The sequence below is a fragment of the Meriones unguiculatus genome, chromosome 15, assembly GCF_030254825.1.
Source record: "Meriones unguiculatus strain TT.TT164.6M chromosome 15, Bangor_MerUng_6.1, whole genome shotgun sequence".
Lineage (NCBI taxonomy): Eukaryota > Metazoa > Chordata > Mammalia > Rodentia > Muridae > Meriones > Meriones unguiculatus.
The window spans coordinates 61,459,736-61,486,079 of NC_083362.1; the positions used below are offsets into that span (position 1 = coordinate 61,459,736).

The 26,344-nt window shown below is 43.3% G+C and overlaps 1 protein-coding gene across 1 annotated transcript in view; it reads left to right on the plus strand.

Moving 5' to 3' along the window:
• The first annotated feature begins 629 nt into the window (after nucleotides 1-629).
• Nucleotides 630-26,344, plus strand: part of Ttll4 (tubulin tyrosine ligase like 4) — a 40,721-nt gene continuing 15,006 nt past the window's right edge. The window contains 8 exon segments of the mRNA XM_060368640.1: nucleotides 630-789; nucleotides 12,730-12,891; nucleotides 17,389-18,948; nucleotides 19,826-19,935; nucleotides 20,278-20,341; nucleotides 25,100-25,224; nucleotides 25,652-25,762; nucleotides 26,073-26,149. Of these exon segments, the coding sequence (XP_060224623.1) occupies nucleotides 17,483-18,948; nucleotides 19,826-19,935; nucleotides 20,278-20,341; nucleotides 25,100-25,224; nucleotides 25,652-25,762; nucleotides 26,073-26,149 (1,953 nt within the window). The 5' untranslated portion in view covers nucleotides 630-789; nucleotides 12,730-12,891; nucleotides 17,389-17,482.

The window sequence follows — 26,344 nt, forward strand, 5'->3', positions numbered from 1 at the left end:
TTCCGGAGTGCTGTGATTACCCACAGCGCCCGGCCCTGCTGTCTTTATAGTTCTCTAAATTCAATAGGTCCAGCGACATCGGAAACAGGGGGCAGATCTATTCTGTGTGGGGAGATAATGAAGGGACTCACACGTTCTTAAAGTTCCCACTGGAAGGCCATAAAAAGCAGCTAGTTGTACTTATGTCTCGCTTAGTCCTGTCTTGCTTCGCGGTTGAATTTAGGGGAAGGTTGACTGGAGGGAGTCAAAGCGGCTTGAGCCATCTCCTCTTACCTGTCTCAAACACAGAATTTTAGTGGGAATTCTTTAATAGAGTCTGGGCGCGGCACGGTCAAAGAGAGTCTGTAAGTGGTCAGGTAGAATGAATGACTCCTGGGTTCCCAGAATGGCGCCTTTAACTGCAGGACTACATTTCACAGAATTCCGCCAGCGGAGTTCCAGCGTGTCGACGGGCCTGCGCAAGTTCCTTGCACACCAACCCCCCTCTTTTTTTTTTTTTCTTCCCCCCCCTTCCCTCCCCTTTAAAGCCCCTCCCCCCCCCCGATCTCTAGGCAGTTCAGGCGCCTGGATTCGGCGCGCTTGCCTCGGCCCCGCCCCCGCCCGCCCCTTCCTGGCCTTCCGTCTGTCCACTGGGGGCGCGCGCAGAGAGGAGCAGACGGCCGGCGGCGCTTTGGTCGCGTGGCTCAGCGTGGTTGCTAGGGACACCTGAGGTCGCCCGCTCGCCCAGCAGGCGCACTGAGGAAGGAGTGCGGAGCCGGCGCCGAGCTGCGGTGAAGCAGAGTGCCTTAGGTGAGTGCGGCCACAACCTGGAGTCCGACCCCTGCCGGCCGCTCCCGCTTGCCTCGGCCCCGGCCTCTGGCATGGGCCCCCAGCCCCGCTTCCGGTTCTCCACCTCGCCATTCTCTGCCGAGGCCTGAGCCGCGGCCTCTCTCCCGGCCCTCTCCCGTTCCCTCCTAGGCAACCGCCTCGCGGGGAGAACTTAGTTGGCCTCCCCTCTGGCGGCCCGAGCCTCGCAGCCTACTCGGTCCTGATTCCAGCGTGTCCTCTTTCCCGCCTCTCCTGCGGTTTAAATTCTGGCTTGGGTTGGAGTCCGGGCTCTTCTCAGGGCCTTCTTTTCCCGACCCCTGAGTTATCCAGAAACACTTTACTGTATTCCAGAGCCCAGCATGAGCTGATATCCTATGTAATTTAACTCATTTATCCAGCCATTTGTTGTTGTTGTTTTTTGTTTTGTTTTTTTTTTTTTTCATTTAATCATTTACAGTGTTTATAAACATCGACAAATAGGTAATGGGCAAGGCCACTGCGGAAGGTTCCTAGGGAGGGTTCAGTGTTGAGTAAGACAAACGTGTTTTCAAGAGCTTACACAACGAGGGATTTTTAATCAAGTAGGCATTTATTCTACTGTGGTGTGTGCTGTCATAGATGTGAAGAGCTTAACGGAGACTTGTTTGGAAAAATACCACCCCGCCTCCAGTTTTTACATTCCGGTTCTGAATCTTGGAAATGTTTTAATCTGTATTTGAAACCCTTCCTTTATGGAGTCATTTTGGATATTCCAAATCTCTTTAATTTCAGCGTCTGTTGATTTGTCCGCTCAGCAGTAATCCAGAGGACACTTTGAGAGAAGGTACCATCCTTTGCTTTCATTTATTGCAATACTGACATGATTTGCATTAAAACTGCCCCCTTTGTTGCTGGGAATGTTACTGTCTACTTATTGATTGGACTCTAAGCCTGGCGTTAAAAGTTTTCAAATGTTCTCTTGGGATGAAGAGGTGGGGAGATATTCAAGTTACAAAGTAGCTTTAGAGAAGATACAGCATGTCCTGGAAAAAGAGCAGCGCTCAGTTGTGTTTTGGGAGCCATTTCTTGACAGCTGGCAAGCAGAACGTTAATAGGGATCACAAACGGTTTTGGGTGTTTTGCTAGGTGAGAACTGTATCATGCAGAGCAGTGGTTTTTGAGCTGCAGTTCTTAGGGTCTGAGACCTCACCTATAAGTTTAAATGAGTCCATTTCCTGACTTGCAGTTTCCAAGTTACTTTTTTTTTGTTTATTTTTGAGAAGTTTTCTCTATGTAGCCCTGGGTGTCCTGGAACTCACTCTATAGATCAGGCTATCCTGGAACTCAGAAATTCACCTCTATAACTCTAAGGTGTGGACCACCGTCCCTCAGCCAAGTAACTTTTTTTTTTAAGCGACAGGGTTTCTCTGTGTAATAGAGCTCTGGCTGTGCCGGACTTTCTTTGTAGACCAGGCTGTCCTTGAACTCACAGGGATCCACTAGATCCACCTGCTTCTGCTTTATACCGAAGGTATGCACCACCACACCAGTCCCTAGGTAACTTTTCTAAGAGGTTCCTAAAAGGAAGGAGAGGGCTGTATTAGTCACAAATTGCAAGTTTATATGAGGAAGTAAAAATAAAAAAATAATCATAAATGGCAAACTAGGAATGCTTTGCAGATGTTGATTACAGGGAAACCTCTAGTGTTATTTTGGAAGCCATGATAGCTTCCCTTCTATCTATCTCTCCCTAACACACTGCTGCCAGTACAGATTGTTTCTCTTGTGGGTATTCTGAATCCAGAGGAATGCAGTCATCTATCTATCTATCTATCTATCTATCTATCTATTTATTTGAGACAGGTTTCCTTGGTATATCCCTGGCCGTCCTGGAGTTGCTTTATAGACCAGGTTGGCCTTAGAGATCTGCCTGCTTCTCATGCCTCCCCAAATGTTGGGATTAAAGACATGTGCCACCATGCTTGGCCCATTTTTTTCAAAGTACAGGGTATTGAGCCCTTTGCCTTGTACATGGTAGGCAATTAGTCACTACCACCAAACTATAGTACTAGGTCCAGAATGTTTTAGTGGGACTGTGTGATTTTAAAACTTAAGTAAAACATGAGCAAAAGTATTTACGGTTTTCTTCCTTTCTTTTTTTTTTTTTTTTTCTAGATAGGTTCTGGAACTCACTCTGTTGACCAGGCTGGCCTCAGATCTGCCTGCCTCTGCCTTCTGAATGCTGAGATTAAAGCTGTGTGCCACCATCATCCAGCTGTGATTTCTTTCTTTCTTTCTCTCTCTCTTTCTTCTTTCTTTCTCTCTTTCTGTCTTTCTCTCTTTCTTTTTCTTTTTCTTTTTGAGACAGGGTCTCTCTATGTATTCCTGGCTGTTTGTTAAAGAGAAGATCATCTCTGTCTGTAGCCCAGGCTGGCCTTGAACTCACTGTATAGTTCAGCATGATCTTGAACTCTAGTGTTGTAATTATGAGTTACTGGGTCTGGCTTGGAATACACAATTTAAAAAATTCTTATGGGAAGAAATGAGTAAAATCATGAGTATATTCCATGTAAAAATAAAAATGCAGGACAATAACATCAGGTTTGTGTCTTAAGAGTGCGGAAGGGCTGGTGGGTAGATTGATTGGGAAGGATTTCAGACTAGACCTAAGTGATCGAGTGTACCTAATGATACAGCCTAGGGTTCTTGATTGGTTCATTTCCTCTGCCAGTTAAAGAATCAAAAGGCAGGAAAAATATGAAGTGCAACAAGCAGCAGCAGAGAAATCTTAGGGAGCACAAATAGAAAAACAGTTAAAAGAAGGCATTTATTAGGGCCAAGGAAGCATGCAACAGCAGACATAGACAAGGAAAAGCCCTCTACAAAGCAGGGGGGTACTCAGAAAGCAGAAAATCCAGGCTTTTCTCAGGCCTAGGAGTTTAAAGCCTGTGAAAAGTCTTCCTCTATTTTAGGGTTGATCAGTTTGAAGACAGGGTGGTTGATTGGTCCTAAATTATTGTGTGATATGTCCTAATGAGGCCTTGAATTTGCTGAACCAGCCCATCATCAGGGAGCATGTATAGAAGCTTTTTTTTTTTTTTTTTTTCTCTCAAGGCTGGAGGTTGAGGCAGAAGCTGGCCATCTTGGGAATTTATCACCTTAATACCCAGCTATGCCCTCTACCTATCTTTCTGCCTACCAAAGGGTCTCTAAACTCCTGGTCTCATAAGGAGCCAGTGAGAAAATACTAGTCCAGAGACAGTGAAGGTTTGTGACTGGTACTGTGGGAATGCAGAGTTTAGAAAGATGTCAAGTCTACTTGGCAGTCTGGTGGCAGAATGATACAGAAAGCTGGACAAGGATTAGAGTGAAATAATGTAGGTTTCCAACTTTATGAGCACATGGGACAGAAACTGGTAAGAGCCACTAAGAAACACAGCTATGAAGGAGAAGATGAAAGTTACATTTTGAAGCAGATGGGTTCATGTCCCTACAGCACATCCAGGAAGAAGAGCCCAGGGAGTCATTGTGTAGACTTGAAGCTCTTGAGTGTAGAAGGTGGCTGTAGTTACGGGGATTGCTTTGGGAGCGTGGCAGCGAAGACTGTGGTTCCCTGCTGTGTTTCCTGTGTGCCAAGCAGAGTGAGAAAACTGAGCTCAGAGAAGACCAGCATTGAAAAGGGTGAGCATGGAGAAGGAAGACCCTGGATTTTAGCTTGGAATCAGGTGCCTTGATCTGCCAGTGAAGGACAGGGAAAGAGAAAGTCCCCCCCCCCCCCGCCAACACCTTTAACTTTTCACCTTTTTTGAGAGTGCTGGGAACTGACAATGCTAATTTTTCTTGGGCCCTGAAATACAAAGGATCTTGTTCTTTACAGGCCTCATAGATGCCCTGCACAGACAGTAATGATCTGGACTCAGAATTTTTTCCCCTTTGATTTCTTTAGCATTTCAGAAAGCTCTTTGAGTTTTTTCATCTTTGAGTATTATTGGTGTGGGGGCATGTGCATGAGCACATACGTGAGTACATGTGTTAGAGATTGTGCCCAGGGAGTTAAGCATGCTAGACAGACATTTTACCACTAATCTCTATCTCTATATGATGATTATGACGATGACTGGGTTTTTGAGACAAGGTCTCATTACATAGCTATGGCTTTGCTTACCATACCTGTTCTGCCTCGAAACTGCTGGAATTGCAGGCTAGTTCCACTACTTACGGCACTAATATTTTTAATGTAGGTGGTATATCAAATTTACCATATTATAGAAACTGAAATGTTACTCCATTTAGAAAAATTAATAGATCCGTTATTAACACGTTATGGTTAATGTAAATATGGTTTTTAATAAATGTTTTTAAATGAAGATGATTTTTTGAGACGAATAGAATTGGGTGGGTTTTTTTGTAGATTAAGAGACAATAACTGTATTTTCATACTTCTGTGTTCATTCTCTTTTGATTTTGATATGTTAGTGTTTGAGTTAAGATGAAAATTTAGGGGCTAGAGAGATGGCTTAGTAGTTAAGAGTGCTGGCTGTTCTTCCAGAAAACCAAGCTCAGTTTTTTGGCCTCTTTGGGCATTGCATCCTTGTTGTGCACAGACATAAATGTAGACAAAATACTTATGCTCATAAAACAACAACATTAAAAAGAGAATTTAGCCTGAGATAGAAGAGGGCCTGAAACACTCAAAAAGAGTTTTTGGGTATTATAGTTTGGTATTGTATAAAAGAAGGGTCAGCTTGGGTGATAGTGCTTTGTTATTTGGTTGTTTAAAGTTGGGATTTCACTGAGTAGCCCATATTTTTTTGCAATTTTAAGATTTTCCTGTGTCAGTCTCACAAGTGTGGGATTATCACAGGTGTGCACCACTGTACTGGTAGGCTTGTATGTATTCTTGACTCCATGACATCATGTGGTAGGTACTGGCTTACCTGTACAGCTTTTCCAAATGCTGTCATGTTTCTTATACAATATAAAAGAATTATGTTTGAAAGTAGGCATGATGGCATCACTAGGCCTATTAGTCCCAGCATTTGGGAAGCTGGGCCAAGAGGGTTATACATTTGAAGTCAACCTGTACTACAAAGCAAGATCTTGTCTGAAGACACCAAAAGTGGACCATTGAGATGGCTTATTAGCTAAAGGCACTTGCTACCAAGCCTGCCTGATGACCTGGGTTCAATCCTTGGAACTCACATAATAGAAGGAGAGAAGAATCATGAAAATTGTCCTCTGGCCTCCACAGTGATGCTGTGACACACACACACGCACACGCACGCACACAGATAAATGGTAAAAGTTTATATAAGATATTTGTCATGTTTCTGTCAGCATCACAAGTTCCAGAAAAGCAGTCATGCTTCTAGTGGCACTTACAGTTTTGCCAAAATTCTGACTTTCTCTTGGAAGTTCAAATTTTCTCATTGGCAGCAAGTACTGTCAGCTGTTTTACTTGAAGTGACAAGCTTTACTTTGTTTCATTTTCCAGAAGTGTCTGCCAGATAGCACAGTCTGAAGGACTTTATCCCTTGTGTCATTCATTCTTTCAAGTAGACACTGTGTTCCACAGGAAAATCTGGCAGTTCAGTCACACAGTGCTTTGCTTAGAGACAGTCATCGGTATGCAGCTTTAGTGGTGTTTTGTTTTGTCTGAGATAACTGTCACCGTGTAGCTCAAGCTTGTCCTGGAACTTACCTTGTGGTTGAGAATAACCTTGAACTCCTACCTTCACCTTGGAAGTGCTAGGATTACAGGCTGTGCCACCATGCTCCACCAGTGTGTATTACTTGCTCTTTTCCCCCATCTACCCAGGTGCTGGGGATTGAAAGTACAGCTTCCATCTTGCTGGGGCAAGTGCTCTCTATGAGCTGTCTCCTCAGATCATACCTCTCCTTTCGTCGCATAGAATATTTTAAAAAATTAAAAAATATATATTCATGCTATGTAGTAAAATTGGCATTCTTTGCCTGTGTGGCTACTTGGTGCATCCTGTGTAAGAATCTAAGCTGCCATTGTCTTGAGTTGTGCCAGGTTGCCAGTGCCTTTACTCCTCACTGCTTTTCTTGCACCATCAGTGGAAATAGCAGCAGCATCATGGAAAAGGCAAATACATTCTTTCTGGTACACAAACAGTTCTGATCTGGTAGAACCTCTGAAAGAGTCTCTGGACCCTGTCGAGTTTTGAGAGCAACCCTTTCAGAACTGTTGTTTACCAGAGGAAGGAGATGCCTGTGGAAACTGATAAAAATCAAAGATTCAGAAGAGCTAGTCACCTGGTCATATAAAGCCTTAACTGGTCTCACTTGACAGTAATCTGTAGCTTTACTGTCTCTGGTCTTTTGGGAGTCTGCATTGCTGCACTGCCCTCTGCCAAATTGCCTCAGACATCACTTATCTTCGCTTGTCGCAATGCGGACCTTCCCTTTCTTTAAAGCTGGAGTTTGACCTTCCTCTGTATGACTTACAGAAATACATTTTGCCTGGGCCTAGAGAGATGGCTCAGTAGCTGAGAACCTATAACTGAAAGAGCAGAGGACCTGCCTTCAGTTCACAGCACCCGTACTGGGTAGCTCACAACTGCCCTGTAACCCCAGCTCCAGGAGCCTCCAAGGGTACCTGCACTGATGTGTGCATACTCACATGCATACCTATACACACATACGTAATGAGAAATTAAAATAGATGTTAAAAACATTACATTTATTGCTTCTCCAGTTTACTGTAGAGAGTTAGAGCTTGCGATTTATCTTGCAGAGGAAGTGGGTCTGATCACTGTCCAGTGCCAGGTGAGTTATTTACATCCCATCAGTTGACCCAGTCTAGGACCTTGTATGTAGATGAACCATTTCCAGTGCCCCAAATTCCTCAACTGACCTACAGAAACATCTCGATGGAGGAAGTAAAGGAAACTGCAGATCTCAGTGCCACATCCAAGAGAGAGATTTAATCAGTGCTAAATGAATAATTACTTCCTGTAGAAATAGGTGGTTGTCCAAATTTAGCTGGGTCTGGCCCCTAGAGAGTTGATAATTTGAGAAAGCATAGGTTCTTTGGTGTAGCCTACTGATTGTTCTCACTTGCTTAAGGGAACGAGGCAAAAGTATCCCTGCAGATTAGACAAAACTGAGGCAGAAGTATCTTTACAGATTGGACAGAACAGAATAGACTGTGTGTGTGTGTGTGTGTGTGTGTGTGTGTGTGTGTATGTGTATGTGTGAGAGAGAGAGAGAGGGAAGGAGGGAAGGAGATGGGGAAGGGAGAAGGGGAGGAAAGGAAAAAGGAAGAGGGGAGAAAGAAAATGAAAATATGATTAAACTTATGACCTCATGGATGCTAGGCAACTACTCTGCTCTGGGCTACTTCTTTTTATTTTTATTTGCTAAGTTGCCCAGGCTGCCCTTGAGTTCTCTCTGTAGCTCCTGCGTGCCTTGACCCTTGAATAATTAGGATGATAGTCTGTACTCTCAGGCCTGACAGGCTTAGGAGTATCTGATGGCTTTAAGCTATATTTTGTTTATTTTTATTTTATGTGCATTGGTCTTTTATCTGCATGTATGTCTGTGTGAAGGCTTTAGATCTTGGTGTTACAGACAGTTGTGAGCTGTTGTGTGGGTGCTGGGAATTGAACCCAGGTCCTCTGGAAAAACAGTCAGTGCTCTTAACTGCTGCGTCTCTCCAACCCTAAGCTCTGTTTTAAAACAGCTCAGCTGTTTCTGCTGATGCAACCCGCACTTAGGATGCCAGGGCAAGAGGGTCACCACAGACTCAGAGGCTGTCAGAACAAAACTTGGAAAAGAAGGGGTTTGGGGACAGAAAGATAGCTCATTTGGTAAGTGTTTGCTGAACAAGCATGAGGGAACTGGGTTTGAATCCTTAGGACCCATGTAACAGCTGGATAGTTAGCACAAGCATCTGTAATCGCAGTGTTCCCATGGGGAGATGAGAGACAGATACTTAGAAGCTCAGGGGCCAGCTAGTCTGCCATACACAGAGGGAAAACAAAGATACACTGCCTTAAACAAGGGAGAAAGCGAGGACCAACACCTCACACACTAAGCGAAAAAGGAGACTTGGAAGAGGGCTAAATGTAGAAGAGCATTCAGCAGTGACAGATGATGGCAGCTTGATTAAGGTAAAGACTGACACTGGGGAACAATAAATAAGAAAAAGGACTTTGAAGTTGGGAATGCTTGTTGATGGATGAGTGGAAGGGAAGGTCAGCAGAGGTCAGGATGAAATCCTTATTACCTCAGGCAGGCTGGAAATTTCCATCTTGCATAGATGACTGTCCCAGGCCTGAGACCCTTCCTCCAGATACTTTGTTTGAGAGAGGTTCATTCACTATGTAGCCCAGGCCTCAAACTTATGCACCTTCTGTCTCAGCCTCATGAATGTTGACATTACATGTCATTGTTACTGCATAGTTAGGATTTTTAATTTAGCAGTTTCTGTATTTTCCATTGTATAGGTCTATACTTTTTTGTGTTGTTAAAGTTATTCCTAAGGCTGGACAGCGATAGTCTTTACTTAGGAGATTGAGGCAGAAGACCAGCATGAGCGCAGGAGTTTGAACCTAGCCTGAGCAACACAGTAAGACCCTTTGGCCAACCTAAAAGAAACCATAAAACCCGAATAGGAACCTAGGTGACTTAATTTTTGATGATAGTGTAAATGGAATTGTTGGTTTGCATGTGTGATCTAGAGATTACAGCCAGGGACTGTGCGTTAAGTGCTCTATCATGGAAATATGGCCAGTCTTGGTTTAATTTTTGTAGACAGGGTTTGGTGTACCCAAATTGGTCTTGATCAGAGTAATCTTTAAAACAAAAAGTTATTAATTATTTTATGTGTATGATTGTTTTCCCTGCATGTGTATATGTGTATCATGTGCATGCCTAGTACCAAAGAGGTCAGGGTGTGAGAAATCTTGGGACTGGAGTTATAGTTGTGAGCTGCCATGTAGGTTCTGTGAATGGAACCCAAATCCTCCAAGAAGTGCTTTTAACTGCTGGGCCATTCCCCACCCCTGAGAATAATAGTGAACTCCAGATCTTCCTACCTTCATCTCCAATTACAGGTGTGGGCCATCATGCCGTTTATGTGCTGCCAGTTGAACCTAGAGTTTCTTGCATGCTAGACAAGCACTCTACCAACTGATTGCCGCATCAGACCATTTTGTTAGAAGCATTTGAAAGAAAGCATTGGCAACTGCCAGGAGGAAGGAGATGGAGAAAAAGAAGAGAAATAGCAATTTTTTTTTTTTTTTTTTTTTTTAGTTCAAGAAAGCTGGCAGGGTTAGCAGTGGAGGTTGACAAGGAGCTTCATGGGGTGAGGAAGAGAGTTTTGTTTGGTTTTCTGGGCTTGGGGAAATGGCTCAGTGGGTGAAAGCACTTGGCATGAGTTTGAGTCCTCAGAATTCACACAAAAAAGCCAGATGCAGTAGCTAAAGTTTCTGCAATCCTGGTTCCTACAGGGAGGTGGGAAGCAGAGATAGGAGAAACCCTGGGGGCTTGCCAGTACTTGCCATAGGCAGCAAAAAACCAAGAGCTCTTGTTTTGAACCAGGTAGAAGCTGACTTCCACACACATGCTGTCAAATGCATGTGCCCTCATACACACAAGTGCACATACACACAACATCAAAAAGAATTTTAAAAGTTTGAATTGTTCTTGTGTATTAATCTTGTACCCTCTAGCTTTACTAAACTTGCTTCTTCATTCTAGTAGATTTTCTTTTGTAGATTTCTTGTCATTGTATAGGTTTCTTTAAAAAAATGTTTTTTTAACATTTGTTTTGTGACCATGCATGCTCATATAAGCTCTGTGGTGCATGTGTGGAGGTCAGGACAGCTTGTAGGAGTCGATTCCTTTCTTTCATCTGGATTCTGGGATTGAACTCAGATGGTCTTCCAAGTTTGGCAGCAAAAGTCTTTACCCACTGAACCATGGGGCAGGCCTGATTTCTTAGGATTTCTATTTCTACTGCCAAAAAGTTACTTGTTCTTTTCAATTTGTATTTCTTTGATTTCCTTTTGCCTCCCATACTGAGTTAACTAACACTGATAAGTAGCTGTCCTTGCCTCTTTCCCAGAGTTATTGGAAAATGCCCATTGTCTCACTGTTACTTTGATAGGTGTTCTGGGGATCTTTTGATGTTCCTGTCAGCTGTAGAACAGCACCACTTTTTGGCTTACCTTTTTTCTCCCCATTTTTGGTGCTACCAAATGTCATAGGCCTGTCTCCCATTTTTCCTGACACAGCTCTGGAATTAGTACTTTCAGACGGCTCTGGCTGCTTGCATTAACAAATGATGTTTAGAAACCAAAGTCTAGGCAGGAGTTGAGTAAAAGCTGCTTTTTTCACCCAGTGTTTCAGGAATCCTAAGTATCTGATTAAAAAACAAACAAACAAACAAACAATAATACCCAGAAGCAAGAGAACAGACACAGGTTTAGTTTGCTGCACACCCTGTCATGATTTTTTTTTAAGTTTTACATTTTATTTATTTATTTTATGTTTGTGTACATATATGTATATGCAAGTCAAAGTGTGTATGAGGACTTCAGAGGACATCTTGAGGGAACTGGTTCTCTACTTCTTGTGGGTGCTGAAGGTGGAACTCAGGTCATCAAATTTGGTGACAAGCATCTTTACTTACTGAGCTATTTGGACTTTCTGGTATGTTTTAATGGGCAATCATTATTTGTAGCTGAAGAATCTAAGTACTAACAGCATAGTAAATGCCACAAAACTCCCAAATGGTGATCATGTCTTTTTGTTTGTTTTGAGATAGTTTGTCTCTCTTTGTAGTCTAGGCTGACCTGACTACATAGCCTAGACTGGTCTAGAACTTGATGCAATCCTGCTTCCTCAGCCTCTCAACGGTTGGGATTATGGCCCGAGCCACTATCCTGCCCAGCTCCTATGATGCCTTTATAAGGGAACATTATCTGTCCTAGTCAAATTTTGAAATTCCCCATGGAATAGTTATTGCCTGTTACTTATATTTTTCCCCTTTCTTTCTTTCCTTACTTCCCTCCCTCCCTCCCTCCTTCCCTCTCTCCCTCCCTCCCTCCCTCCCTCCCTCCCTCCTTCCTTCCTTCCTTCCTTTCTTTCTCTTTCTCTCTCTCTCTCTCTCTCTCTCTCTCTCTTTCTTTCTTTCACAGGGTTTCTCAGCAGGGTGTGGTGGTGCCCTCCTTTATTCCCAGCATTTGTGAGGCAGAGGCAGGCTGATCTCTGAGTTCGAGGTCAGCCTGGTCTACAGAGTGAGTTCCAGGACAGCCAGGGTTACACAGAAAACCCTGTCTCAAAAGACCATGCCTGATGGTGCTTGTTAGCTTTTTATTGCTGTGGTAAAATACCATGATCAAAAGCAACTTCGGTAGGATAGGGTTTATTTCATTTTATAACTATAGTCCATCCTTAGGACAAGAACTCAAGGTGGGAACCTGGAGACGTGAACTAAAGCAGAGACGGCAGAGGAATGCTGCTTACTTTCATGGCTTGTATTGCAAGGCTACTTAGCTATTTTTCTTACACAACTGGAGACCACCTGCCCACAGTGAGCTGGGCCTCACACATCAATCATTAATCAAGAGTGTGCCCCGAAGGCTTGCCTATACATAGACCAATCTGGTAGAGGCATTTTCTCAATTGAGGTTCCCTCTTCCCAGATGACCCTCGCTTGTGTCAAGTCAAGAACAACAAAAGAAACAAAAAGGAACAGCTATCAACAAGAAAGAGTAATAACTGCCTTGCTGCCAGTGTTTACTGTGGGTCAGGTTCTGAGCTGGTCTAAAATTCACAACCCTCTGCCTCCTCAGTGCTGGGGTTATGGGTGTGCCATCATAACCCCGTGTGCCTTGTGTGAATTTTAAAATCTGGTTTCTCACAACTGCTCAGCAAGGTTATGGTATTTTCTTTCTCTGTCTTTCCCAGAATACTTCGGCTGTGAGGCCAGCATTGAAAGTGATTAATTGCTGAGCACTGAATTTGATGAACTGCTGACTGGCGCTTGGCAGGCGCTCCAGTGAGGTGGTGGCTGCTGATGCAGCGTTGTTGGGAAGAGGAAGAGTGCCGTGGAAACTTCGCCCAAGTAATGTGTGTTTTTGTTTGAACCGTCAAACAACGCAGGTGTCTATCCCCCTTACCTCCTCACCTCCCCCTGCTCAATCCTTGATCCCATCCCTCTGCCCAGGGTGACCTGCCACTAACAATGGGGTATAGTATGGTCTTACACAGATAGATTCAGATGCCTGAGAGCTGTCCAAGAATTCTCTCCAATCCTACTACTGTGCTCTGATTTAACTTTTACTTTCCTTTCAGCTGGGCAGTTTCCTGTTTGGGCCTACATGGAGGAGCTTAGCCACAGAAGCAGACTGTATTCTTTTAAGCTTGAGCTCTGCAGACAGTCGCTCATCTTAGTGCTTGTACAGCCTCTTCCTCTTAGATCACCTTATTCCTCAAGGAAAAATATAGGGACAAGAATCATGTAATTTTATTGACTCTTTTAAAATGTTATATTATTTAAACTGCTATTTTCCAGGTGAGCTCAGTTTATTGGCTCCCTAAGTTCTTTGCAAGGTGCTGATTGGAGGGTCAGACAATGTTGGACATTTGGTTATAGGCAGAGACAATAAGTATGAATGCCTTTGCCAGTCTTTAAGTCAATGTGTGGGTGTGCAGGTGGTTTTAAAACTATGCAAATTAAATGAAAATAATAGTTTATGGAAAATTCTTTTTTTAAATTTTATTTTATGTGTATGTCTGTTGTGCCTTCATGTTTGTCCTTGTGTAGCATGGTGCCTGTGTAGGCCAGAAGAAGGTAAAAGATCCCCCAGAAGTAGAATTACAGATAGTTGTGAGCTGTCGTTTGGATGTTTGTCTGTTTGTTTGTTTTGAGACAGGGTATCACTGTCTCAAAACCTAAACCTAGCTGACCTGAAGCTCACTATGTCCTGCAATTTACAGGACTCTGCTGGCTTTGCCTCCCAAGAGCTGGGATTAAAGGCATATGCCACCATGCCTGGCTAAATTGGGTATTTGCCTTTGTTTTGAGACAAGGTCTTAGTATATAGCCCTAGCTGACTTGGAACTCACTGTGTAGACCAAGCTACCCTTGAACTCATAGAGTCCCCTGCTTCCTGAAAGCAGGCATTAAAAATGTGCATTATCACACCCAGCTAAATTGGGTATTGTGAAGCAAGGTTTCTACCAGTGGTCTGTGCATGGATTTCCACATATGTAAGTATCTTTTCTTCCTGTTCTTTTTCCTTTGGTACCTCATCCTAAAGTTTTGCTTAGAGAAAGGCAATTTGTCCCCTGAATCCTAAGGGCATAGGAGGATGTCATCATAGTACATTTAAAATTTTAAGGAGGGACTAGGAAAACCTTGAGAAATAACATTGTGTGTGTGAAGAGGATACTTCAGAGGATGGTCTTGACCAGCAGGAAGCTGCCTTGTGAGAGGGTGTGCTGTCTTTATGGCTTTATTTGCTTATGTGGACTTTGACCTAATGGCAGAACTCATTGCACTTTGTTGTTTTGAGACTGAGTTGTTTTGAGACCTGGTTGTCCTGTTTTGAGACTAGGCTGTCCTCAACTCAGAGAGTTCTGCCTGCCTCTGCCTCCAGAGTGCTAGGATTAAAGGTGTGCACCACTACACCAGCTAGAACTCAGAATTCTTAAGTGTGTTAGCTTTTGAAACTTTTCAAACTGATTTGAAAATAATTTTATTTTCTCAAATTATTAGAATTTGGACCAGCTCAAATCTTTTTAAGTTTGACACTCACATTCCTGTAGGCACTGGGTGTCACATAGGAAAATGTAATCTGTAGCAGTGGTGGTAACGGAGGACTCAAGGGTGCTTGAATATTGTAGCTAAATCTCTGCTTCCTATGACCTGAGTTTTGGTTTCATTAGGAATATCCACAAAGAGAAAGAAGCTGCTTTTAGCAAGCACCATTTCCTTGTTTAAGCCAGAAACTGCTCCTGAACTAAACCCAGATTGAGGTAACTCTGTGATACTGTTGTGGAGTGGTACTGTTTACTTTGTGTTCGGGGAGCTACTGTCTACAGAGTATATGACATGGCAGATATGTCTTTGCTTGGCTTTTTGTGACACCACTGTGTTAACCAACCCTGGATGTCTCTTAGGAACTGTGTAACTCTTTGTCATAGTTAAAGAAACCGTCTCATCTCCCCAGTCCTTGTTGTATACACTTAAAAGATTCATGGCCTTCCTCCAAGTAGCCTACACACTTGGAACTTATAGAGAAGAGAAAGAGTGGAAATGATCCTCTCAGAGATATGAGTGCTGGTTTTCCATCAGTTAGAAGAGAATTCATCTACTACATTAGAGCTAATCCAGCTTGCCAGCTTGATACCATCTGGGAGCAAACTACCCTTAGTCTTTGAAGAGGATTGGATTTTATCCTTATGCTCTTTCTTTCTTAGTTGTATTAAAAGACAAACCAGCCAGTATAGTAGCATATGCATTTAAATCCTAGATCTTGGGAAGCAGAGGTAGACAAATGTGTGAGCTAGAGGTTATCCTGGTCTACATATTGAGTTTTAGGCTTGCTAGAGCTGTATAGTGAAACCCTGTCAAAAAATAAACAAGCAAAAAACAAAAACAAACCAGTTGGTGTCTGTGTGTGAGGCCACTGCGTTCAGTGTTTGTGGCACAGGATTACCTGGTAGGACACAGTGAGTAGGATGTGCAGAAGGAAGGGTTCTTTTCATTCACCTGTCTAGCTCTGAGGTATGCAGTGGTTCTGACTGACAGCTGTGAAGGAAAGTGGGAGTGTTTGTGGTGTGAGAAGTCTGTGGAATGTTCTTAGACACTTCACCCATGAAGGCCTGAACCAGGACTTAGAAAAGTCTGGAGATAAATGGAGAGTTACTAATGAGGTTGCTTTTTAGGGCCTGTCTACCTTAGGTTTTATTTCCTTAGCTCTTGTGTCCTTTTGCTTTGGCATATCTATTGTGTTGCATTGGTAGGGCAAGATGTGAGTTCCTGAAAGAGAAATGAGTTGAATTTTGAGTCTTGAGTATACAGCATTCATACATGCATATACGAGGTCTTACAAAGCCATTGGTAGGGCCTAACTCTTTGGTTGGATGTTTTTGTTTTGACAGGATTTCTCTGTGTGTAGCCCTGGTCGTCCTGGAACTTGCTTTGTGGACCAGGCTAGCCTCACACTCACAGAGATCTGCCTGCCTCTGTCTCCCAGCGCTGGGATTAAAGGCGTGTACCACCATTCCTGGCTGGGCTTGACTCTTTCAGTGTTAGGCTTCTCTGTTGTATGAATTCAGGATAATTGTTCCTCATACACTTTCTATCATTTGGACTTGTGTGAAGGTGCATTTTTGTCTTTTCTTTTTGAAGATTGACCTCAATACTGTTTTTAGCATTTATACGTTTTAGCTCACCATTGTTTTGTCATGTAAGTTTTTGTATGCTTGAAAAGGACCCCCTGTTGGTTGGCATTTGTAGGAAAAGAGGGCACCATCATGTGGCTTCTTCAGGCTCTTCATTGGTATCTTCCTTCTAGTAGTTGTACACAGGAATCTTGGATCTTAGAGAGTTTTCTGATCAAAATATAAAAATATCTTCCTATTTTTATATCATAAAATGCAACTTGAACAAAATTTTCCCTCCTAGTTCCTTCTTCCAAGCTCTCTTGATAGGGATATTAGAAAGGTGTTATTTTCTTCTAGATGTGGTTATGCAGGCAGATCCACTTTTCCACACAGCTATGAAAGCTAGGGAATGTTTTGAGAGTATTTGAAGAGTGACCATGCAGAAGAAATTGTTGTGAGACAAGGCCAAGCTGTAGACTAGGCCCTGGAGTGAAAGCTGCTTTTCTCTTCCTACTTTTCTTCTGCTCTCTCATTTCTCTGTTTCATTGTCGCTGCTGAGAATAAAGTCACTGTAAGAAAGACAGTGTAGGTGTTTAGTTCCATCTGTCTTCCTCGTTTCCCCCCCAGTATATGTTTTGGAACTTTAGTTTGTATGGTTGACAAGATTCTTGAAGAGATGAAATTGCTGTCTATGCTGTTTCTGTCTGAATTTGTCTTGTTAAATTTTACTTTTTTAAAAAGGACCAAAGTAAAGGTAAAGACAGTTGAGAGCTGGAGCACAGAACAATAGAGCAAATATATTCTTGGATAACCTTTGAGCACAAAAGGTAAAGACTCGGATTGTGATAGGCAGCTTTTTTTAAAGAAAAATTATGCTTTGATTTTTCTTTGACAGTTTTACACACACAAGAGACACACATATACGGTGTCTCTTGATCATATCCACCTAACAGCTACATTTCTTTGGAGAGAGGCAAGCTTTCTGGGAGTATGGACACATGAGCAGCCTTGCACTATAGACCCTTTAAGTCTTAGTCCTTGTTAAAACCAGAGTTGATCATATGAAGGCCTCAGGAAGGCCACTGCAAGCTCCCTGGAAATGTGTTCTTCCCCCAGGGCCACAAGTGATGACCAAGACTGGTTGCTAAAGCTGAAGCAAGACCCTATTACCTACCTAGCATAGGACCCATCCTCACAAGCTGGCAGCATTTCCAATCATTTCTCTCCCTGCAGGCTGACCGATTCAAGGATGCAGCTGGTGCTAGACCTGTGTGTCACCTTACCTGAGCCAGGCCATGAGGCCATGTTGCCATGATGTGGGCCCCTCATGGCCTCAGCAGGAACAGAGCACTACAGTATTGGCCTGCGCCGAGGAAGCAGCTTCAAGCAGAGATGTCCCTCAGGCACAGTGTCTACTTCACCACCTGAGAAACCCTCAGAGGTCAAAGTCTGGTCTCAGGCCCATCAGCAGGTGAAGCCAATCTGGAAACTGGAAAGGAAGCACGTAGGGCCACTCTCAGCAGGGCTGGGCAGCAGTCTCTTGGGAGTCCCACCCCAGTCAGCCTATTTCTTTTGCCCTAGCACTTTATGTAGCTCTGGGACTACAGCTGTCATTGCAGGCCATAACAATCCCTGTTACCTGCAATCTCTCCCTGACTTGTTCAGCAATACTCTGCTGTACCGCCGCACCAACGTGAGGCAAAAACCATACCAGCAACTGGAATCTTTCTGCTTGCGTTCCAGCCCATCAGAGAAAAGATCTTTTTCTTTTGCTCAGAAGGGTCTCCCTGTCAGTGTCACTGCCAATAAAGCCACATCTTCTACAGTCTTTCCCATGGCCCAGCCCATGGCATCTTCACCCACTGATCCATACCTCTCACTGGCAGCAGCTGGGGAAAATCCTTCAAGGAGGAGCCTGTCCTCTGCCATCTCAGGGAAGATTGCATCTCCACTGTCTTCCTACAAGCCCATGCTGAACAACAACTCCTTCATGAGGCCAAATAGCACTAAAGTGCCCTTATCACAAGCCACAGATGGCCTGAAGCCGGTATCCTCACCCAAGATCCAGCCTGTCTCTTGGCATCATTCAGGGGGTACTGGAGACTGTGTACCCCAGCCTGGTGATCATAACGTGCCCCAAAACATTGGTACTGTCTTAGATGATATCACTATCAGCCCATCTGCCCCTAGCACCCTCAACATATCCACAGCCAGTATTGCCTCTTCCCAGTGCAGTCAGAGTAACTTTAGGATGGACGCACATCCCTGTGGCCTGGATGAAAACCCAGATTCCCAGAGTGCTACTAAAGAGGAACACTTCTCTGAGGCTGTGAGGAAGTTGACTGCAAAGAGCTTTGAGAAGATGCCACAACAAGGCTACCAGTTTGAACAAGCTTGTTTTGTGAACCCCAGCTTCCAGTGGGGTCTTCTCAACAGAAGCAGGCGGTGGAAATCTCTGAGCCAGCGGTTTCCTCAGGAGGATATTGGATTAGACAATGAGATCCTTCCTGGTGCCTCAGACACCTTGGGGTTGGACAGTACAGTTTTTTGTACCAAAAGGATCAGCATTCACCTCCTTGCCTCACATGTCCATGGGTTCAACTCCAGCCCTACCTGTGGCTCTGTAGTTGACCCCCAATTACTTGGAGAAGACAGAGCTACTGTTCCCCCTTCTTCCCTCCAGCCTCTTGGTGTAGCTGAAGTGTCTACTCGCCTTTCTTCTGTCCATCTTGGCCAGCTTGGGAAGGAGTCTGAGGAAACCAAGGAGCTGAACTCATATGCTAGGGATAGTTGGTAAGTTACACCCTGTTTTTGGTTTATTTGGGGCAATACGGTAGCTATACCATAATCTGGAGACACTGATGCCTTGAATCTCTGATAGTTGGCTTTATTTTTTTATTTTATTTTATTTTATTTTTTTTAGCTATCCTAGAAGTTTTCACTCTAAAGTAGGGACTTAATTTAAGGTGAGGATTGGAAAACTAGCTTGCAGACTAAATCTTTGCTTTTGAAAATAAAATTTTATTGATATGCAGGCTTGTCTATTTATTTACTGTTGCCTTTGGTTGCTTTCTTGCTACAATAGTAGAGTTGGAAAGTTGTGACTGAATGACCTACAAACCTGAAGATTTTTGTGGATGTTTCCTTTGGAGAGTTTGCCCATCCCTGTTTTAGGTATTACCAGGGGAGATGTAAGAATTCCAGACACCACGTCCTAGGGTCTGTGTCTTTCCTTCTTACTCCAAACCAAATTGAGTTCCCATGCTTTCCTGGTATGAGAGCAATTCAGAGTTGAAGAGATAGATGTAGTTGGTTCCTTCTCTTGTGTCTTGTTACTTTTCTAGAACTTTGATCCACCAAGGCCTTCTGAGTTTCCAGTGAACATCTCAAGGATATGTGAATTACCAGATATTCAGTGATGACTTTTGTATGCAGAATTTTATTCTTATGTGCTATAAGAGACTTCAAAAAAAATGGAAGACATATGAGGGATGTAAAGTTGAGGGACTATGGCTAAACCATAATTCTGAGCAATAATTGATGAGTCCAGGCAAGAGATTACAGATTGGTGATGAAGAGGCTGTTAGTGGGGGACAATGAAAGAATGAGACTCCCATGTAACTTCTTTTGTGGAGTTGGCTTGGGTGGAGGCATGATTCTTTTCTTTCAGTTCAGCTACTGACCTCCGGCCAAATCAGGTGGAGCCTGAAGATATAGAAGATGAACTAGAAGATGGTTTAGAGGATTGCTGTAGCCATGATGAGAATGAAGAAGACGATGGTGAGTACGGAATCCTTTTGCCTCCAACAGTAGGGCTTGATCAGCATCCACTAGGGAAGGGGATGACGGTGTATGCCAGACTTGGCTGACATTATTGCCTGCATGAGTCATTTACTTTGGGGGCCTAACTGGGCATTTGTGAGGGACTTTAGTCTCTAGACCCTCTGTCTCATTGGTCTTACCTCTTCTCCTGTTATGTTCAAGGAATGTACTACAGAGCAGGGGTGGTGCTCATTACTCTGAAGAAGGGCAGAGCCCAGGATGTTACAGAAATAGCTCCCTGGGCTTGGTGAGGGTGCACAGCCGTCTTCCAGTAAGGATTTCTCTGTTCTTCCTCTACAGGAGACTCAGAGTGCTCTTCTTTAAGTATTGTCTCCCCCAGTGAGTCGGTGGCTATAATATCTCGGTGAGTGCTATGCAGATCATTGGCAGATGCTCATTTGTAATGGCATTACCCTAACTGGCCCTGAAGACTCTAGTTTATTTTCATCAAGTTTCTGATTTGTTTGTTTGTTTTTGTGTGTAACTGTAGTTTAAGAAGTATTAGTTGTTTTTTGTTTGTTTGTTTGTTCTTTTTAAGCAGGGTCTTTTCATAGCCCTAGCTGTGCTGTAACTCACTGTGTAGATCAGGCTGGCCTTGAACTCACAGAGATCTGCCTTTGCCTCCCAAGGGTTGTGATTATTGGTGTGCACCATCATGCCCAGCCATTTTGTAGAGCAAATAGTTTGGAATGCTATGTCAAGAGATAATTGAAAGCATGCCATTCATTCTATAAAAATATTGTGAACTTTTAGATGTTTTAAAGCGCATTTGGTCTACATGGTGGCTCATCATGTAAAGGTGCTTGCTTCTAAGCCTGCCAACTGGAGTTCAACCCCTGGAACCCACATGCTGGAAGAACAGAACCAAATTCTGCTCCTCAGAATTTGTTTTCTTCTATATGCACTGTAGCATGTGTGTACCCCCAACATACAGACACATATATACACAAAGTTATAAAAAGTAAAGATAAGTAAAAAGACACTTGTGTTAGTCAGGGTTTCAGATGCTGTGATAAAACACCATAACCAAAAGCAACTTGGGGAAAAAGGGGTTTATGTCATGTCAGCTTACATTTCCACATCACAGCCCATTATGAAGAAAAGTCAGAGCAGGAGATCAGTGCAGGAACTAAAACAAGCCATGGAGGAATACTTATTACCTGGCTTGTTCCTCCAGGCTTGCTCAGCTTGCTTTTTACGTACTAGAGGTATATAAAAAGGAATACACCACCCACAGTAAGCTAGCTGGGTTCTCCGCCATTGATCATTAGCCAGTACCACACAGATTGCCAACAATCAAACAGAGACTAATTCCCAATTAAAGCTCCTTCTTCTCAGATATGGCTAGACTTGTGTCAATTTTAAAAAAATCAACCAGCACAACACTTTAAGAAAAGTTTTATTTCATTTTTTGTTTTTCCAAATTAGGGTTTTTCTGTGTAATAGCCCTTGCTATTCTAGACTCACTTTGTAGACCAGTCTGGCCTCAAATTCAAAGAGATCTGCCTGCCTCTGCCTCTGCCTCCCATTTGTGCTTTTTAGTGGGGTATACGTAAGTCAGTGCAGATACCTGTGGACTCCAGAAGAAGATGTCATTAGTCCCTGGAGCTCAGGTTATAAGCAGTTATGAGCTGCCTGATATGGATACTAGGAACTACGCTAAATGGGAAAGCTAAAACCATTTCTCTAGCCTTAAATAGGACACTTAGTGATAGGTGTCGTGGCATTCTGGCAGTACTCCAGAATCTGAGATTATTTACAGCAGGAGAGATGCTGTGAATTTGAGGTTAGATTCTATAATATACTAGCTCAAAAAACAAACATAAACCTCATCCTTCAGTGCCTTCTTTTAAAAAAAATATTTATTTATTACAATTTATTCACTTTGTATCCAGTGCCTTCTTGTTTTCTTCCAACCTTGCCTCAGAATTAGGCTCTGTCTTCATTAATAAACTTTTTTTTTATTTGTTAAAAGGGAATCCCCTTTCTATTGAATTACTAAATATTGAAGATTTTTCTGTTCCTTTAAAAATATAAAAGAAAGGAAAATTAAGGGTGGCAAGATGGCTCAGCTGAAAAAGGTCCTTGCTACTGAACCTGATGACCTGATTTCAAGTCCCAAAATTCACGTGGTGGAAGAGAGGAGCTCTGTCCTGTCTCAAGTGTTCCCTCACTTGAATGCACATTCATAGTCATGTTCTCTCTCTCTCTCAGCATAATATATTTTAAAAATTTAAAAAGTAAAAGAAATTTTAAAAATGGAAAGTTGATAATTTTTTAAGTGCAAAATATCTGTTCTCATTTTTAATTAAAATCTAGCCTGTCTGTCATGACATGCTCAGCATACTGCAACTCTAGCTACTTTCTTTGCATCTGATCTACTTTACCTGGAGCTGAAAAGACCCTCTGCATCTCGGTTAGCATGGACAAAGCTGCCCATATCTCTGTAAATATGATGGTGTGGCAGCAGCTTTATTGACTCTAGAGTACCAAACCAGCAAGGTGGAGGCAGAGGTATCTGGAAAATGGGAGAAAAGAAAACAAAAACCACCCACAATAAAAGTCCAGAAAAAGTTGGTAATCATTTGTTCATTAACTACTATAAATTATACTCCTATAGATAGGAGGCTTACAATATAATTTTCAAGAAGTAGAGACTGAATCACCAAACTTTTTTATTTTTAAAATTTGTTATTATTTTATGCATATGGGTTTTTTGCCTGCTTGTTCTCTTTGTATCACATGCATGCCTGGTTCCCTCAGAGGCCAGATAAGTATGTTGGAGTTCCTGGAGTTGGAGTTAGTGGTTATGATCACCATTTGGCTAATGACAATTGAATTTGGATCCTTTGGAACAGCAGCCAGTGCACCAGTGAGACATCTCCCAGCTCACATTTTGCCTTTTAAAGCTGACTGAAATCAAATACCTTCAGATTGCCAGAAGGTAACTGGGAATTTGCGGTATAGGCCGGGTTGGCTTTGAACTCACGGTAAACTTCCTGTTTAACAGTTGTATTGCCTATTCTGCTGTTGTGCACAATCATGTGATATGGATGGAAATCATTCAAGACCTTTGAGGACCATTGAAGAAGACTAAATAAATGTTCCAGGGTTATTGCTTATAGCCTTGCCTAAGGATAAGTCAAGTACCTTTCATTGTTAGTGTGGGATTCTTTCCTCTTATTTTTTCTCTTTTGAAAACTTACTTGTGGGGGGGGGTTGTTGGGGAATCACTTGGAACCGGAGTTTTGGGTGTTGGGAGCTGAAATACAGATGCTGGGAATTGAACCCAGGTCCTCTTCAAGCACAAGTGCTCTTAGCCACTGAGCAATTCCTCAAGTCTCTGGTTGTACTTTTTAAGAAGGCTTTCACTGTACAGCCCTGGCTGGCCTAGATGTGGTGATGGTAGATGATAGAGTGATCTTAGCTTGTGCCACACTGCTGGGTACACTGCCATTAGCTTCACCCTTCACCTGTTGAAGGCTCTATGGGTTCTTTCCAGCTGTGCACTACCATGAGTAAAGCTACCATAAGGAGTCATGTCCAGATTTTATGTGAACATGAGTATTTCTCTGAGACATGGGCCCAGGAACATGTGAGCTGCTTGTAGGATAGGATGCTCTTGGTGCCACCTTAGCTTCCTGCCTTGTCTTTGTTTTGTATCAGCTCATTCTCTGCAGTTTTCCTTGTTTGGCCAGGCATGGTACATGTCTAATGAAAGCACTTGAGAGACTGAGGTGGGCTTTATGTAGGACTCTGTAGATGTACTTAAAACAACAACAACAACAAAACCAACACACTTTTATTTATGTGTCTTTTATCTTTTTTTCCCTACTTTACCTCAATCCCCTCTATTACTCCAGCACCAGGTAGGAGAGAAAAGGAGTTAGTGGGAGAGGCGGCGTGGTTCTCTTAGCTGCTTCCTGCTGGTTAGGGTGGTAGGGTACTTTGGACCAGTCCAATCCTTGTTTCAGAAGATCTCTGACTTCTTGTCTCACAACAGCAACCAGGGGCAGCAAGGGGGAAGCAGGAGCAGCCTTGTTCTTTCTCAGACCTCCACACTCTTTGGGCTCTGGCGTTTAGTCTCTCTCCAGAGTCCTCAGATTTAAACTATCTGCAGCTGGCAAAGAGCTCCTCAGAGCCCACACGAGGCAAATAGTCTGCTGCTGTGGACCATCTGAATCAGTCCCACATCCCATACCTGGAACCAAAATGAAACCATGATTTATCCACAACAGGACTCTACTGTCTTAAAAACAAATTTTAAAAATCTAAGTTATGGAATTTTAAAAATCCAAGTTACTACTGAATTATTTTACGCATAGACCCTATTTCTGTTGTACTGAAAATAACAAGAGTATTGTCATGGTTCTAGTAATCAAACTCAAGGCCTTCTTTACTAGGCAAGGGCTCTGCCACAGAGATATACTCAGCCCCCAAAAGTGGTTTTATTATTGTTTTGGTTTTATAATGTGAACGCTAATCTTAAAGTAATATTTGTGGCTCATATTAATGGTTTTTACCTGGCTGACAGCACATGCCTATTGAGAGATAGCTTGGCAGTACAGCCTCCATAGCCCACCGGCCCAGGGTCCCTCCTCCCTCTGTCTATGAGATCCAGACCTGCAATGCCAGCAGTGTCATGAGTCTTGTCCAGAGTAGAGGATGACATGAGCAAGCTGTGTTTTCACATGAACTAAAGTGGAGGGCAAGGTAGAAGTTTCACTGTTGCTTTTCTTTCTGTTTTTCTTTCCGCATTGAAAACATTTCTGTATTTCTCCTTTGAATTCTCAGTGTCATCCTTTTTTTTCTTTTACTTTGTTCAAGTGTAGCAAGTCTATTGTCCACCCAGACTTCCTCCTTCAGAACTCTTTCAGGGTCTTCCCTGACCTTTGATTTATCATGGGCTCTATTGGAGGTGTGCTGTCAGAGTGTTGGGAATCTTTGGCTCTTAGTAGCATTTAATGGTATGCATAGCTATGGGTAGGATAGCTCTAGCACTTTATCAGTTCACATTTGCGAAATGGTTTTCAAACACTTGTCTTTTCAGAGTTATATGCAATCCTGTTAACACCTCAAAGCTTGGCTTTCCCATTCTTTGTCATGTTTATTTTCATCACAGGACCTGCATGGATTTAACGACCAAATCCATTCCCAGTCATGAGAAAGTTTTACGGCCAGCCCTCACCTACAGTCTCTTCCCCAATGTGTCCCCTACCATCTATTTTGGTACTCGGGATGAAAGAGGTAAATGTAACCAAGTGACCAAATCCAGAGGACTCCCAGGAAAATGCAAGCTAACTTGGGTGGTGGGGACAGGTGGAAGAACATGTCCAGAATGGCTATTAAGGGAGGTATTATCCTGTGCTAGTTCCCATGGGGATGTAGGTTCAAGGGTGGACTTTGCTTGTTTGTCCTTTGTTGGCCTTTCTCAGTCTCATAATCTGACTTAGCACGTGGCCACTAATCAGTTTCTTCCCCTTCCAGACTTTGCTTTGCTCCTCACTCTTGCGTAGCCCCCTCTTTCTATAAAGTTCTCCCCTAAAACCTGATCTGGAACAATTTTTAGTGATCTGCTTGCCTGGGAAAGGATGGATACCAGTACTATCTTTCTTATCTCCTTACTGTGACCTTCCTGCTCCTCACCCCCAACCCTGCCCTTGCTTTTCCTCAGTGGAGAAACTTCCCTGGGAACAGAGGAAGCTACTCCGGTGGAAGATGAGCACAGTGACCCCCAACATTGTCAGGCAGACCATCGGACGCTCACACTTCAAAATCAGCAAGAGTGAGTTACTTGCCCCATTGTGAAGGCCTTGCCCTCCCAGATGGAGAGGAAGAGAGCCTCTTGTATGTGGAACTGTGTCTTGAAGCTTCCAACCTCAGAGAAGAGTGTAGCTCTGAAAGTCCTCTGGGCTGAGCCAGTTACTCAGAGTTGGGAGCCAAAGGACCATTGCTCTGGCCCTGGCCCTGAGGTCTCATGTAGGGCAGCTCAATAGGAACTCTAAAATCACCTCTGTGAGTCTAGTGATGAGGTCTGACTCTGTCCCAAAGCCTGAGCTGTTACTTGAGACTGACTTCCTGATTGCCTTCTGTAGGAAATGATGACTGGCTGGGCTGCTGGGGTCACCACATGAAGTCTCCTGGTTTCCGATCCATTAGAGAGCATCAGAAGGTGGGTTCTTTCCAAACAGAGACTCTCCCGTAGACCAAGCCAGAATGAGGTGTTGTTGGCCTGTGAGGGGCTGGGGAAGAGCACTCAAGCAAGGACAGTTACAGAGCAGTGTTCTAGAGAGGCCACAGTGGAGGTTGCCCAGCCGAGTCCTGTTGCCATATGGAGGCTTTTCAGTCCATTTCCTGAGAGAGGCAC